Consider the following 17,776-nt stretch of genomic DNA (forward strand, 5'->3'; position numbering starts at 1 on the left):
ATTCTATATACATATGTATATAGTCTATATATTTATATATAAATTTGTTTGTTTTGTTGTCGACGTACAATGTATAATATTTTAAAGATAAAAAAAAACTTAATGCTTAAATGGATGGAATGACGTAACATCAGTTTTGTTTGTTTTGTATGCGGGCGTGTGCTTACATTCGCTTCGAATAAGAGCTCTTAAAATATTAAGAGACGCAAAAAAAAAATAGAGAATAATAATATGATAATGTAAATTGCCATTGATCTACAATTCAGAACAATAAACGCGACAATTGAACAGTCGTTTATATAAATGTAAAATACTCTACTCTAAGTTACTTAAATTTACATAATTTTAACATTTATATATTTTTAGATATTTTTATGCTTAATTGGTTGCATGTTTCTCGCTATGATTTTGCCATAAGTATTTATTATATTAATAGATCAGTCAGTGAGTGCATGTGTAAATATTGTTGAAAAGCACTGCTAAACAAAATAAGTAATTAATTTGTATAAACACATAAATATCAATATCAATAATATTAAGACACATAAAAAAAAAAATAATAGAATATGTTAATAGTTTAAGTTTCTTCGAGTTGCTTTTCAGGCCAGGCAGAATAACTTTTTCCAGAACGAAGGTGTCGGAGGCAAAGTGGTGGGCACCAAACCCTCCCAGATAGCGGCATCGAACACGTCTTTGACTTTGTCCTAAACGAAGAAAAAACAAAAAATTATATATATTAAATATTTATGGTGTTGAATTAAAAAGTTGCTAAAGTATGTTTGTTGTTGTTGTTGGTTTGCAAAAGTATTTTAAACAAAGTTGAAGCAAATGCTTGAATGTGTCTTCTCTACCTTTATAATTTCTTGTAGCAATTTGTCGTCTCGTTCGTAACTTAAATCAAATAAAATAAAATACGAGCGGAAAGCAGAGCTAAAAAAAATGAATGAATGAATGAATGCATCTTTTGCCGTAAAGTCAGTCAGCATTAGCGCCTCCTTTGGGAAGGCGACGATGATGACGACGACGACGACGTCGTCGAGTGCAATGCACGACAGACAAAAAGGTGGCTTGGCTTGGCTTTGGTTCTTCTCTGCTCGCTCACTCGGAAGTGCCAAGGCAACAGCATTTACAACATTTGCCAGACGCGCCCGAAAGGGAGAGAGAGAGAGAGAGAGGGCGGAAGAGAGACAGCGATAGTGGTTAAGAGCTGCTCTTGCGCTGGTTACAGTTACCAGGCCGAAAACCGCACAATTATGATTATTTCTGTGTGTGTGTGTCTGTGTGTGTGGCTCAAAGGCAAAACGCCTCCCAAGCGTCATCGTTCTGCAGAGTTTTGCTTTTTAAGTGTTTGCATACACAGACAGCAACAGCAGCCGCCCAAAGGATTTCTTATATTGCAGTATGTGTTGTGTTGTTATATATATAGCACAATATATAGTACGAGTATATCTAGTAGTACTTGCACTGACAAAAAAAAAACAGTTCTAAAGTCAAGTTTTTGGTCTTAGTACTGAGAATGTTAATCTAGAAAGTGCGCCTATAATCTTTTAAGTTGAAAAATGCATCTTGAGCATGAGAAATTTTGAATTAAGAAAACACATTTTCAATACAAGAACATTTCATATAATAGCAACAATAAGAGAAACTAATCTGACACAAATCTGATTTTAAGCTTAAAAAATATTCCATTCTATATTAATTTTTATAACTACACAAATTATGCACTTGCTCATTTTAATGAAGAATAGTTCACAACAGACAGACAAAAACTTTATATGTTAAGAATTTCGATTGATTTGCAAATTTTGTAACCTAAATCTAGAATTTTAAGTCTTATGTCAAGAATTTAGGATTTTTCAGATTAAAGTTCTTAGATTTAATCATTTGTTCATCTTTTAACAGCACAACTTTAAAAAATTAACCTTCTTGATGTTAGAAACTGTTCTTTTTTTTTGCAGTGTGCTTGCCGGTTTGGTGCAATGACTTCTGTTTGGCCCCCAAAACAGCTTTAATTAATATGATGGCTGCAGACCAACAACAAGAGTAACGTCAGGAAGAGACAACAACTTGTACCTCGCAGTCCATCTGCTGCTGTCATATTGTAAATGTATTGTACTTTACTCACCTGTGTGGCTGACGAAGTCTCAATGTATTTGGCACCAATTGTTGTTGCCAGATCCCAGGCGTCTGCATATGAAATTGGTTTCTCGCCATTCGTCTGTCCAACACACGCACAGCATATGAAATCAAATAAGAAAATGCATAAATATTTAAACAATTTGCACGCGCAAACACAAAATGAAAAAATCAACAGACAACACATCACTTTTGTTGTAGTTGTTGTTGTTGTTGTTGTGATAGCACGCAGCAATAACTCACCTGCAATTTGTTGAGCACATTTAAATTGCTTCGCAAATCGGACTGGGTGCCAACTAGAATGAGTGCCGCCTTTGTTTTGGCAAATTTGGGAGCCCATTTTGATTTGATGGCGCCAAATGTTTCGGGTTTCACCACCGAGAAGCAGAGCAGAAAGACATCGCTGTCCGGATAGCAGAGTTCACGCAACGGATCCAATGTGTCCTGGCCGGCGGTATCACAGAGTTGCAGATGCACGGGACTCTCATTCACATTGACATCGACTGCAATGAAGACACACAAAAAAAATGTCACATAATTATAACGCTTTCGCATAATTGCACGGCTTAAAATAAAAATCGCATTTATCTGTACTTTGTTTTCCCTTTGATTGGTTGGTTGGTTGGCTGGTGACTAATGAATCAATCAGCGGAGATAATAAATTAAATAAAGGAAAGCAAGAAAAATAATTACTATATGCGCCTGCACACGCGGGGCAATTTAATCAAAGTGGAGAGAGGAGGGGGAGGAGGTGATTTAAAAATTAAATGCCTTCTCTCTTACACTTGAGCTGGTATTTTTGATTGAATTGCCGTTGGAATTTCATTTAAAGCGCGCTCTTCCCTCAATCCTTAACTCTCGGCCCACATGCAAGTGCACATTTTTGGCATAGCATACTTTCCAGCGCAGACTGCGACATACACACTTTCAAACACACACACACACACTTACTCACACCTACACACACACGGTGACTTTGCTCTTTGACCCACACACACACACACACACAAACATACTAACACTAGCTTCAACCCCCAGCTCAGGATGAACTATGCGAGGCATTCGACTCTGCACTGCATTGCACTTCACTTTGGACAGCAACAGACACTCCAGACGGACAGACAGGCGGACAGACGGGACACGGGGCAGTCCAAGCCGCTGGCTAACATTTTCAGCCGACAAACTCCGCCCAGATAGAGCGCAGAAAGTGGCTTGAATACTGATAGCCAGATTGCAGGCGCTGAAGAGACTCGAAATTTTCCATATTACTCGTTTGAAATACGGTCTGCGTTCGCTATGGAAGGCATTACTTGAATTACTTAAATATTCAAATTACAGAAAGATGAAAGAGAGAATTTTATAATCCGAAACATAATAAATACATAAGCATGGGAATTCTGTAAATACTTTAAAAGTATTTAAGCTATTAAGATATAAATAAAAAGAAAATTATAACATATAAAAAAATTAAAAATAATCTTTGAATGTTTCTCTAAGATCTATAACGTATAACTTATATATTTCTTAATAAAAATTCTGAAATTTACAATAAACGTAAATAAACTAAAGAAAGTGGAATAAACTAAAATTCTGAAAATTACAATAAAAGTATATAAAATAAAGAGAGAACCAAAACCAACTGAATTTTAAAATATTACTATTCTTTTTGTTTATGCATAAATTACTCAAATAAAGCAGATGCTAAGCGTGTATCATTTCTTGTTCGAAAAGTGATGATCAAAATAGTAAAAGTAAAACTCAAACACAATAAACACTTTATACTATTTTGTTGATAAACTAAATTTATGTATGAATTGAAATTTGAAACAATAAAAGCAACGATATTATTAAATTTTGATATGGAAATGTGGACGAATAAAAGCGGCAAATATTTCTCAATTGTATGCAATCTTTTCTAGAATAAGTTTTGTGTGCGTAAAAACAAAATACATAAATTCGTATCGTATTTTGAATTCCAATTTGTTGCACGTTTAATAATATTGATGTGGTATAAAACTAAAATGAAATTCTTATGTTTATTGAAAGTCTCAATTGTTGGATTTAAAAGAAAGCAGCCTATGCTAGCGAGTGTTTACTGCATGCATAATATAGTATATACACACTGCTTGTAATTGCAAGCATGTTTGTGACCATATGCAGAATGAGCAACTTGCAAAAAATGCGAACCAGAGACTTGAGGCATGTGGCATGTGGCAACTGCCTCTCGGGAATGTGTAACTACTACGAGTTTGCCCCGCAAATATAATTGAAATTAAGCACAATTTTCTTCTTCGGCTTTCCTTCTTTTTTGTGCATCGACTACAGGAACCATGTGTGCAGCTGTTGTTGTACATTTGTGTATGTGTGTGTGTGTGTGTCTCGTTGGGTAAACACAACTACATATAAATACAGTATATAACACAAGTTACAAGTTGTTGCGATGTAATTGCGGTTGCTCGCAGACTGCGGCAATGTCTTAAAGTTGCCAGCAAAGTTTCAAATTGCAAAGGGAATTTTGTAATGCGAAAATGCGAATAATACCGCATGTTTTACTATCTGCAGCAACTCGAATGCAGCTTCAAATCCATCTGTTTTACCAGCACATTTATGCAATTTACTAATATACAATACCCAACAGCAGAGAATAACATATAATACTTAATATACTATAGTAAATTCTTATTACTCATTAATTTTACATATACTTTTTGTACTATTTCTATATTTTATAATAGTTTCAACTTACATACTATTTCTATATTATACTCTTGTCACAGAATAGATAATTCTTCTTCTTTTTCACATACTATTTAGATGTTCCTTTTAATTCAATATTTGATATTCTTAAAATATACAAAATTAGTATACCCAAAATGCTAAAATATACCAAAATCTATATACTACTACATTGCAAATATACCATAGAGACCAAAATATACCAAACTGTCAGCCAAAGTATTTTTTAAATATCTTCAACAATTTTTATTTGATTGCATCCAAATCTACTTATCTTATATTTCAATTTTACACTTAAATTGCATAAATCTTGATATTGAAATACCGAAATTATTAAATAAATTAGCGAATTTTATAATTTACAAATAATAATTATCCTTCTCATATATTTTTCACCTTACTCTATATTGATTTTATTAGCATATATTTTTAAAGCAAAGTAGAGAAGTTTTGTTTTTTTTTTTTTTTAATTATAATAAGACTCGGTATTTGAACTTCTTCTTTTAATCCGAAACTAATTCTGCAAATATAATTTACTTAATTATTAACTGCAACTATGTTTGCTCTCTAAGGAAGCTAGAAAGTTATTTGTGTTATAAATAGTAATTAGGAAATTTGAACTTCTTCTACTTCCAAGTCATAATTATAGCTTTACATTGAAGTAACAAAATAGCGTTAAACTTTACGTTAACATATATGAATAAATTTCAATTGAAAACGTGTTTAAATTATAAACTGCAATGAATATATAAAGGTGAATTTAAAGCTGCAACTTAAGGTGGCAAACAATGTAAATATAATTGTGGTTTGGCTTGATGAAGATTTCAGCCACGCGCATCCAAAGTCAAGCCCCCAAAAAGTATGCAACACTTTTGTGTGAGTTATGCAATCGCCTCGCAGCAGCATAATGAACAATGAATTAGCACAGAGCAGAGTGCAGAGTGCAACACAGAAGAGCAGAGTGCAGAGCATAGCAGCACATCATTTTTTGAGTGGCACACACACAAAATATTTGTGTGTGGGTGTGTGTGCACAAAGTAAAGAGTGAAGAGTAAAGTAACGTAACGTAAGCAATGCATATTTAAAACGCATGCAAAATGATTTAAATGGCCTCGTAGAACGCTGAACGTTGAGCGTTGAGTAGCAGTTACTTTTGGCTTGCTTCGGCAGTCAACCATAAGCCACCCAGCAACATGAGGCATGCAGCATGCAGCATGTTGCCACTCAGTTACCACTAACTGTGGTTTATACCAGCGCTATCTGAAAGTTAATCATGACTGGCTTTCAATGCAACAGCAGCTGCTCATTCCTCACCCCCTCTCCCCCTCCCCCCTCCACCATCTCTCTCACGCTCTCTCGCTGAGTTGGCCACTCTGTTTGCACGGCGTAAATAAAGTTGGTGCTCCGAGTTTTTAATCAGCAGGTCGCCGAAGGTCGACCTCTTAGCTCATGTAAAATAAATTTCATTTTTGTAGCGCATAAATTTCATGAATGCATTTGCAACAACGTCGACCGAGAGTCGGAGAGTCGAGAGCGCATCTCACTCTTCTGGTCCCACAGCGAGCTTGATGTGCTCCATGTTTCACTTCAGACATTGTGTGTGTGCTGTCAAGTTGCAAAGCACTGCAACAGCAGTTGGCATCATATGTGTTCATACCCTGCAATTTTTCGGCAAATTTGACATCTTTATATTCTGTTGTTGTGGCATTTGTTTGCGTTTTAATTTGAAATTTATTGTTTGCTTCAACTTTTCACATTTAATAGCCATAATTCCTGCTTCTATCGCATTGCAGGGTAAAACTAACCAGCACAATGCAAGTGCAGCATGAAAGGCATCAAAAGGCGACAAAAGGTTTTCTTTTTGAACGCCTTCAGTTGAAGCAGGCGAAGAACATCAAATGAGAACGCTTTAAGTTAAGTTGCTGCAGTCTTTTCTCGATGTGAGATATTTCAAGATTGCCTCTTAAGAATTGCATTAAAATAAACCTAATTTAATTTTTTTAAATATTGAACTTTTTAGTACTAAGTTTTGTAGTTTCATCAATTGTAGGGCAACTTTGTGCCTGGCAGCAGGAGGCATCTTCGATCCTATAAATATACTAAATACACCCCTTGGTATATTTAAGTATCTTTCAGTATATTGATTTGGTATATTACAGTATTTTTGAGTACATTAATTTGATATATTTCAGTATTTTTAATATGGAGGCATCTTCGATCCTATAAATATACCAAATACACCCTTTGGTATATTTAAGTATTTTTCAGTATATTGATTTGGTATATTCCAGTATTTTTGAGTACATTAATTTGACATATTTCAGTATTTTTAATATGGAGTCATCTTCGATCCTATAAATATACCAAATACACCCTTTGGTATATTTAAGTATCTTTCAGTATATTGATTTGGTATATTCCAGTATTTTTGAGTACATTAATTTGACATATTTCAGTATTTTTAATATGGAGTCATCTTCGATCCTATAAATATACCAAATACACCCTTTGGTATATTTAAGTATTTTTCAGTATATTGATTTGGTATAATCCAGTATTTTTGAGTACATTAATTTGACATATTTCAGTATTTTTAATATGGAGTCATCTTCGATCCTATAAATATACCAAATACACCCTTTGGTATATTTAAGTATCTTTCAGTATATTGATTTGGTATATTCCAGTATTTTTGAGTACATTAATTTGACATATTTCAGTATTTTTAATATGGTATATTTTATGAATAATGCCGCATTGTTTTATTAACACATTCGACTGTAGCTTTCTTATTTTTGTTTCGTTTCCAATTTTTATACCCGCTACTCCTAGGCTAACTTTGGTATATTTTTATATTTTTAGCATATTAATTTGGTATATTAAAAAACAAAATAGCGCATAGTTTGGCTTTTATCTCGCAGCACACACGACTGTAGCTTTTCTTATTTATTTATTTATTTTTTTTTTTGCTGGCACTTTCAACTCTGCAAATCGCCAATCACCATTTACTGAATTTCGATTTGTGCGTTCGAGTACCAAAGATTGAGCTCAAAGTTCTTTTGCATTTCACCTTTCTATAGCATACTTTTTGTCTTATTTTTGTCATCTGCTTTCTTGTCTTTTTTTTTAGGGGGTTTGCTTATTAATCGATTATCGATTTCAGCATGCGCAACCGAAAAAAACTGTGTCACACAGTCGGAATGCGAGTACGAAAATATAAAAAGCCAAGCAAAAAAAAAGGAGCATTGACTTTACGCATTCAGAGACACAGACAAAAGCCAAAAAGCGACCAAATGACGCACAACAAAAGAAGAACGGAAAAAAGAAATACGTCGAGGTCTCTAAGCTCCCCGCTCTTGAGTGCGAGCGTGTGTGTGTGTGTGTGTTTTGGGGTGTATTGGTGTGTAAGTGTGGCAAGCACACAATTGTGTAATTGTTACTTGTCAGCGACCATTGAAAGTCAGTCAATCGCTTGGCTGCTGTCGCAACCTTATTGAAACTTAATTGAGTCAGTCATTCAATCACTCCCCCCACACTCGCTGTCCCTTTCTGTCATTATCTTTCTCTTTCTCTCGCTCATCCAACCACACATCCATCTACTCTCTCTCTCTCTCTCTCTGGTTCTGTCTCTGTTCACTTCCTCAATTGCACAATAGCACAATTGCCAAGTAGTAAGCAGAGTGCCACTCAATTAGCGCCTGTTTCGTACTATTTTTGCTCCTCATTTCTTTTTTCCCTCTTCAGTTTTTTTTTTTGAGAAAATTTCAACATTTCTGCCGCTGCTACAGTAATAAATGGCAGTTGATGGATGTGCTTGGCGGCATCAAGTTGTCGAGTCCTTGAAGGGCGGCACTTGATAATTAGTTGAACTATGCACAAAAGTTATGCATGGCGCAACTATGCAAAGCCTCTTGCAAATATGCAAATCACTTCGGCACACACACTCACACACACACATACACACTCTTATTCGAACACACTCAACAAGAGTGCACACACAACATTCGAGATGTTGTCGCACAGTAGAACCTCACTAAATTGTAATAGAATATATTTGAATTGCAGATATGAAAACAAAAAGTTGGAAGTTGAGAAGAGAAATAAACTGAAAACATGTTTTGAAGTTATTGGAAATTTAAAATAAAAAATTTAAGGTAATGGACCGAAAAATTGTTCGATTCGAAGCATTTTAATCGGCAACTAAAATGAATAAAAAAAATTTAAATTATGATTTATTTTAATTGTGGCTCTATAAGAGAACAATTTTTGAAATGATTATTATTTTGCAGAATTATCATAAATATTAAATACGCTAAGCAAGGCTTAATTACAAAGCCATCATAATTGAGTTTCTTATTTGAATCCACATCCAAGCACTTTACTAATATTTCATTTTAATATTTTTAATAACTTCTCCTCCTAAATAAGATTTGACTTCTATCAAATTACTTCTATATATGCAATTTTCAGCTAAATAGTTTCTAAATTTATTAAAACAAATTATTTTTAATATGCTACTTAAGAAAAGTATTTTCTTTTATATCGCTAACATTTTCTGTCATTTTCGTAATTCAAAATGAAATCTTAATTTCAATATTCATGTTTAATTTCTGAGTTTCTACTGTGCCAACAAAAAGTTCGCTTTCTCTCTCTCCAGAGGAATGTGAACATACATACATACATATTTGAATGTACACACATGTAACATGTGTGTGTGTGTGCAGAATTATGCTAAGGGAGCGCGCCATGTTATGCTTAGTATTTGGTAAATGACGCACACAGCGTATGCGTAATAATATAAGGTACAAGCATCTTTTTCTAGGAATCGCAATGGCCCTAAAGTGCTTCTCGCCAGCTTAAAGTCTATACTACACCACAGGACATTATAGATCAATGAACTCAAAAAATAAAAAAAAGAAGACAAAATAATAAGTGGAGGAAAAAAGTATAGAAAACCAATATAAAAAGCAAATTGTTGTTGTTCTTTGTTCAACAGCAACAACTTATTGATCGGCCCTAAAAGCAATGACGCAGATGAGATTGCAATAATGGAGAGGCAACAAGAAAAAAAATATAAGCTACATAATCATGTTTGCTAGGCAAATTTGTATTCATCTCGAATTGATTGTGAAATTAATAAATTAATATGAATAAAAAATAAATATTATATATGAATACAAATCATTATATTTTGAGCCTTCACCATTCTAAATTAATAAAAATTGTAATTTAATGCGTTCTTTTTAAATGATGCAGAAAATAAATTGGCATTTCTTACTAAATATTTAAGTAGAACTCAAAAGCGAACTATGAAAATGAGCTTGCAACAAATGCAAATATTTACTTTAAAATATATGCTAATTAATTATAATATCTATCATATTATACTAAAATCGTTACTGAATTTCATATATTAATCAACTATTTTATATAAGAATTTATGAAACTTAAACCACTTTAAAAATAAGTGAAAGTTATTCTTATAGCTCTGGATTAGCAATATTTCATTCGAGTTAAGATGGATTTTAGAAACTTTTTCTGTTTTACGATAAAACTCATAAATATGTATATTTTTTGTTTTTCGTTCGAATTCCTGAAACAGAAAAATAATTCTAAATTATAAATAAATCTTGTAGCTTTTAATTAGCACTTTTACAAATTGAAATCGATGAATGATTTTTGGAATTATTTCTGTATTTTAAGATATTTGCAAGAATTAACGAATCCGTGCAAAAAAACAAAAAACATAAAGTTTCTTAAATAAATCTTTACTCATTTTAAAAATAGTTTCAGTTTATATTTCTTTTCTCTGTAAATTCTGTTTACTTTCTTTCAATAACTAATAACTAGTTGTGATTTCTTTTTTAAATGATCATTTATCATTTCTATTACTTACTCTACTACTGATTTTTAAGATATTTGCAAGAATTCACGAATTCGTGCAAAAAACAAAAAACATAAAGTTTCTTAAATCAATCTTTACTCATTTTAAAAATAGTTTTAGCTTATATTTCTTTTCCCTGTAAATTCTGTTTACTGTAATCATTTCAATTACTTACTCTACTACTGATGTGTGCTAGTTTTTTGTGAGCCAAAAAAAAACATTTCAGTTGTAGAGAATCTAATATTTTATAAATTTTCTAATCTGTGGAGATTTGAGAGCAACACAACTAACAACTTGGCATTTCCTGTGCAACGTTGGTCGCTGTTGATGCTGCTTGACGTTGCAAAACTCATCAACTGGCTGTACTAGCCTCTCGTGATTAAGGGCATTGTGGCATGAAATAAGTGCACATTCATGCAAAATTTATTAGAGTCAGGCCAACGTCAAGTGTGTGGCAGCAGTCGGAGGCAGAGGCAGAGGCCGAGTGTGCGAAAGTGTGTGTGAGTGTGTGTGTGTGTGCTAGCGAGTGTTTTTGTGTGGCACAACATAATTCAATCAGTTGCAGTGCAAGTGCTGCCTACAAGTTGAGACATAAAAGGCTAGAAAAGATGGCGGTGACAAAAGCAAAAGCGAGGGAGAGAGTGAGAGAGAGAGAGAGAGAGGGAGAGAGAAGCTCCGCTGCCATTTTTATGGCTCTGATGTGCTGTTGTCGTTGGCTCTGAATAACCGCAAATTTCAATTTTCCGTTCATTAAAATTCGTGAATAGCAGACATAAAGTGTGCGGGGAGGAGAAGGTGAGGGAGGGTGGAAGTAGGAGTGGGAGAGCATCGCTCACATATGGCATGAGAGAGCGCAAATGCGGAAGCAGTGAAAGTCAAATGAACCTGTGATGCCAGAGAGACAGAGATGACTGCCTCCAGGCAGTTGAACATTATTTTCGCCTACTTCCGTCAGCTGAGACTGGCCTCAAACACACACACACACACTGGCACTGGCACACATACATACAGAATGGCGCCGCATCCTTCACACGGAAACTCAGTAAAGATTTCACAAATTGGTTTTCAACAAAATGAAAAATTCATATACGTGGCAAGGCAGCCAAAGGAAGGCAAGGCAAGGCAAGCCAGTCGAAGGTCGCTGCTTACAACTGTATACATATAGAATATATATATTTGTAGGGAGAGGAAGAGGAAGAAAAGGAGGAGGTGTGTGTGTACACCGAAAAATGCCATTAAGTAAACCTGTTGAAAAGCGCAGTCGACACCGAGGCGCAGGCAAAAGCAACGCGAGCAACGCAGGCAGGCAGGCAATCAACATTTTCACATTTTCGCATTTTCACGGTTTTCACGGTTTTTCGCTCGCTGCGCAACTTACCGTTATAAATATCTGATGCCGTCGGCACATGCTCCGGATTGAATCGATTCTCCAGATATGACAAGATCAAATTGGTTTTGCCAACGGCGCCATCGCCAACCAGAACGCATTTTATCGAAGGCTGTTGTTGTTGCTGCTGTTGTCTTCCTTGTTTTCCTACGATGAATCAATGCAGAGCAAAGAGAGAGAGATAGAGAGAGAGAGAGAGTGCGAAGAAGAGAGAAGATTAGTTGCTTGCAAATTGCAATTAATTAAAAACAATGCACGAACAGAACAACAAACAAATGATGGCAATTGAAAACTTTTGCACCATTTTCACTTTGGCGCCATTTTGCATTGTCTGCTGCCATTTGCAATTGCGGCCATTGTTTTACTTATTCTTTTTCTTCTTCTTACCTTTGTGCTCAGCATTCGCCACAATGGCTGCTGCTGCTGCTGTCTTCTTCGATTTGCGTTTTCGCAATAAAAACTTTCCACCTTTGCCGCTGTCCGCGCTTGTATCACTCAGCGATTGTTGCTGCAATGAAAGAATAAAAGAAGAGACGGGAAAAGATGAAACAACTGTTGTGCTGTGGCAAGAGAATGAAAATGCCAATGAACGCGCAGACGGAGGTCAGAGTCAACAACAATAAGAATAAGAATAACAATAACAATAACAAGAACAACATCCATTTGGTCAGCGTGCTACGTGCCACATTCAACTTCAACTGCACCACAATAAAATGGCCAAAGTTGATCGATGCCTGACACAATACAGCTCGAGAGAGGGGCAAGGGGCAATCCTTAAAAACTATTTGCAGATTGCGCATACTTTTGAATTAAGTCCTGAAAGCAGAGCACGTAGCGAAGTCACTTTTAATGGCATAATTAAGTCCAGCGAAACAAAAATACATTTAACGAAATTCCCAACTCGACACAAAAAAAAGTGTAATACAAATAAATTGTGAAATGCTTAAAGAAAAATATTTTCAAATTAATTAATATTATTTAAAAATTTGTTCTTCTCATTTTAAGCACATAATAATCATAGCTTTATTAAAAAAACAAAAACAAAAGTCGAGTGTGCTCGACTGTGAGATACCAAGATTATTATTCTTTCAATATACCGAATTTATATACCAAAAAATACTAAAATATACTGAGGAATATTTTAAGTATATCGATATGTCAAAAAAGCTTTCGGTATATTTATACCAATTTTTTTTAAAAATAAACCGAGAGTTATTTTTAGTATATCAATATAATATCAATATACTATAACAGCCTTTGGTATATTTTAATAATATTACATTCTAAAAAATACCATATAGTACAAAATATACCATATTGGCAGCTACTACCCGTAAATAAGTTTGACAGTTGTAATTGCAGTGAAATTATTTGATTTGATTTTGATTTAGTTGCATTTAAAGCACATATCTAATAATTAAATTGATATAACAATTATCTCAATAAAAAGTAGAATGCAAATAAATAAAATAGTATCATGAATATCGAATGCATAAATAATAGTTTGAATACTTTAATAATTCCCATGCAATAACAAAATGTATGGAATGAAATGTTTTGATTTGATTTTAAATTAATTGCATTTTAAGTACATCAAATTTTTAGTTATATTCAACAAAAAATGGAATTTAAATAGTTAAATACGTTACAAATTTATATCACACTTTATAATTACATTTTTATTTATTTAGATCACACTTTTTTATCATAAATATAAAAAATTATTAAACAAGATGTTAAATATTTCATGCTAATTTAATAATTGCAATTGCAATGAAGTGATTTGTGATTTTATTTGTATTTTAAGTACATTACATTTTTCTATGTATATATGTATATATTAAACAAAAAAGTTTAATATATATAATTTACTACTTTATTTACTTATATCACACTTTCTTGTCATAATTATGAAATTACTAATTAATATTTGAAATCTTTCATAATATTTAATATTTGCAATAGATTTGATTTTGATTTTGTTGCACAATAATTATAGAAATTACTATATCAATTAGAATACAATAAAAGCACGCGATTACCCAAAAATGTTTGCAATGCTCTGAAATGAATTTTTAGCTCTGAGCAGCAGCAATCGAATACGTTAATTAATTCAACAATCATTTATTATATATTTAAAGGGTGCCACAACAAACACACGCATATTTTAGATAAATGCATTCTAAAACGCTTTCGTTGAGTGCAATTAGTTGTAGAAAAGCATTTCGAATGTGTGTGTGTGCGAGTGTGTGTGTGTGTGTGTGTGTGGTTAAGCATTGTTTGTCCAAAACCAAAAGAGAGAATTTCTGCTGCTGATGCTGCTGCTGCTGCATTCCAGCAGCATTCGATATATATTTTATATATGGCTTTGATTCATTATTCGAATAAAATTGCATATATTACTCTCGCTCTCGTTCTCGTTCTCGTTTTGTGGTTAGCCAATAACCGAATTGCGCAGAGATTTGGTTTTAGTGACGAGGCGGAGGCAAATGATATTGCGCATACGCCATGTGTGCGTGTGTGTGTGTGTGTGGCAGTCTGAGACTGTCAATTAAATAATAAAAGCAGCCAACGCATTGAAATGTTTCCCTCCCCCCCTGTGTGTGCAGTTGAGGGTGTGAACTAATGCCAAGCGCGACACTTTACGCTGTGCTCTGGGCTAATTTAATATGCACATATAAATTAGTCAAGAAGTTGAGAGAAGATGATGGAGAGGGAAGAGGGAAGGAGGCGACGACAGCACGCAAAACGCGCCTCAAGGCGAAATGCAAAAATCTAAGCGAACAACAACAACAACAACAACGGCAACAATGAAGATGATGCTGTGAAACATTTGACGCATTGCGTATACGACAGCGTGTACAACGAGAGTAAGTCACTCAACAGAATTCAACTCGCGTCAGACAATTGTCGCAACTTTTGTCTCACATCTGCGCTGCTAATTGGTTTAGCAGCTGAGCAGCCACAGCAAGAGCAACAGCATTCTTGTTTTTTTTTTACCACGCCCTCAACAGCAGCAATAAAGAATTAATTAAAATTCACTTCTTTTTTTTTTGGCTCACGTAAATAAATAAAAGCGAAAATTGTTTTGTCGAGTGGCATTTTGCAATATTTTGATTTATGCGCTGTTTGTTGTGCGTTTGCCGCTTTTGCTGCTTTTGCACAATTCGCACATTTTAACGCGCTCTCTGTTGCAATTTACAATTTTTGCACTTTGAAGACTTAATTTATGAGTTGCACATTTATCGTTTGTTGTTGCACGTTGCACACGCTGCACAGTTTATAAACACCGAGTTTAATAAATTGCTCTACTCCCAGCTGCTGTTAAATGGTCAACAATCTGCACTCGAATTAATTAACGGCATCATATTGTTGCACAGTCCAAAGCAACAAAAAAAAAAATAAAAAATAAATAAATGGTGAGCTTTATTTAATTAAATTTCATGTAATTCAATTATTTTCACCCATAGTGTAGGTCATCATATTGCCGCTTGATTTTTCAATGATCTGTAATAAATGCGAGCTGCAAAATGCCAAAGTGCAAGTGCATAAAAAAAGGCTTGTGGCAAATCAAGCGCATTTCCTAGAGTAAACTCCACAGTCAATAAATTTCAACGCATTTTGCTTAGCTTTAAAATATGATTTAAATTGCATTACATAAATTAAAATAAATTACTTTAAGCTGAAATTCAGTTTACATATGTTATTATAAACTGCAGTAACTTTTTAAAATGCTTCTAGAATAATATTCAAATATGGAAAATGAGAAAACTGTCTTCAAATTTACGAGTTGAATTCTTAAATAAACTTTAAATATTTTGATTTGAAATCCAATTCGCATGGTTGAAAACTTTAGCAATTTTTTTGAAACCATGAAAACCAGATGAAAAGTAACTTCAGTTTTAAACTGAAATGAAAATTACTTTTTAGATGAAGTCGACTAACATTTTAAAATGCTGGCAGAAAATCTAACAAATGTCTTTAAATTTTCATATAAGAAAATAAAAGTTTTATTAAAAAATAAAAATATGAATTGAATTGCTTTTTGATGTAAGTATATTAATAAAAATATGGCCAAGTTCACGACAAAACAAGGCAAACTTAATTCCATTTAAATTTAAGATATTGAAAAGCGATTGAATGGCAAATAAAACGTTTTAAGATATAATTTTTCTTGTACAGCCATTGTGAAAATTACAATAAAATTTTTGTGAATTGAATTTTGCAATTTCCTTCTTATTATATTACTACCTAAAAACTGGATTCGATTTAAGTATGTATTAATTGGTATTTTGAAGTTGAGTCGATGGCTTTAGTAGTAGTTATTATATTATTTTGTGTAATAAACAAACACTTAAATAAATAAATAATATTTTGAAAAGCAAACATTAAAGATCAATTTGAAATTTTACCCTAAAAATTAATCCATTAAAATTTCAATTCATTTTTTCACAAAATTTCTTTTAAGAAATTTGTTGAACTTTACATAATTCCAGCTTGCACTTTATGGCATTTATTAAGCACTTTATACACCTTTTAAATAATAACAATTGTTGTGAAGAAGCCATGAAGAAAATGCTGCACACAGAATTCCACAAAAGTGAATTCGAGAATATCGCCGGGCTGTGCGTATTTTGTCGCTGTGTGTTAAGTGAGTGGTTGCAATTGCAGGCCAATTAATTAAGAGTAGTTTAATGCTAATGATCGAATGGAAATGTCAAATCAATCATTGCACAATTGCCAATTACGAGGCATCTGTCCGCAGCCATTAACAACGCCATCAACATCATCATCATCATCATCGACAACGACAACGACGACAACGAGAACTTCAACAACGACGACATCGTCATCAGCACACACTAAAGTGGGTAAAAGTAAGGACGAAATCGACATCGACATCGAAATGTTTCGTGTATGAGTGGCTGCTGCTGCTGTTTGCTCTTGCTCCTGGACATATACTACTCTATATAGTAGTTGGGGGTCGAGTTTGGGGTCGGGGGGTAAGTACATAAGTATTTACCAGACGCTATCTAAATCAATATCTAAATTGCTGCTGTGCGTCGTCGTCGTCAGCCACTTCAACTTCTCGTTGGAAGGAAGCGAATAAAAAAAAAAAAAAAAAAAATGGAATTGGAGGTGCGGCAAGTGCTGCTTGAAAGCTTGTTTTGAATCGCTTCAAGTTGCGCGCTCGCATTTTCCGCTTGTTAAGCGATAATGTCACAATATCTACTCCCAACTACTTGACTCTTTCTCTTTCTTTAAGTTGTCCTTTTCTTTTTATTCCTCACTTAATTTTTTATTCGTTGCTGTTGTTTTTCTTTTTTTGTGGGTCACTCCCATTTTATGCAATTTTGTGTAATCATAATTGTTGTTACTGGTAATAGTTAAAGTAATGTATTCGTTGCTGTTGTTGTTGTTGCAAATATTGCGTGCTTCGCAATGTTGTCGGTAACCTCGTTCGCAACAGCAACAACAACAACAACTACAAACAAACAAAATTGTGGTCTATTAAATGGCATGCCACTTATTGCATCAAAGAGTTGCATGCAACGAGCGGGGGGCAAGGCAAAAGTGTGGCAAAAAGACCGCAAAACTAAACATTCGAAGCTGCTGCTGCTGCTACTAAAACA

General features: G+C 34.0%; 1 protein-coding gene across 1 annotated transcript in view; it reads right to left on the reverse strand.

Moving 5' to 3' along the window:
- LOC117571874 (homeobox protein 13) overlaps positions 1-17,776 on the reverse strand; it is a 77,513-nt gene continuing 59,737 nt past the window's right edge. Inside the window, exons 4-8 of the mRNA XM_034254334.2 lie at positions 12,531-12,651; positions 12,135-12,290; positions 2,380-2,639; positions 2,126-2,218; positions 1-704 (exon numbers count right to left, since the gene is read on the reverse strand). Coding sequence (XP_034110225.1) covers positions 600-704; positions 2,126-2,218; positions 2,380-2,639; positions 12,135-12,290; positions 12,531-12,651 — 735 coding nt within the window. The 3' untranslated portion in view covers positions 1-599. The remainder of the gene's footprint in view (positions 705-2,125; positions 2,219-2,379; positions 2,640-12,134; positions 12,291-12,530; positions 12,652-17,776) is intronic.

This window comes from Drosophila albomicans, chromosome X (assembly GCF_009650485.2).
Source record: "Drosophila albomicans strain 15112-1751.03 chromosome X, ASM965048v2, whole genome shotgun sequence".
Lineage (NCBI taxonomy): Eukaryota > Metazoa > Arthropoda > Insecta > Diptera > Drosophilidae > Drosophila > Drosophila albomicans.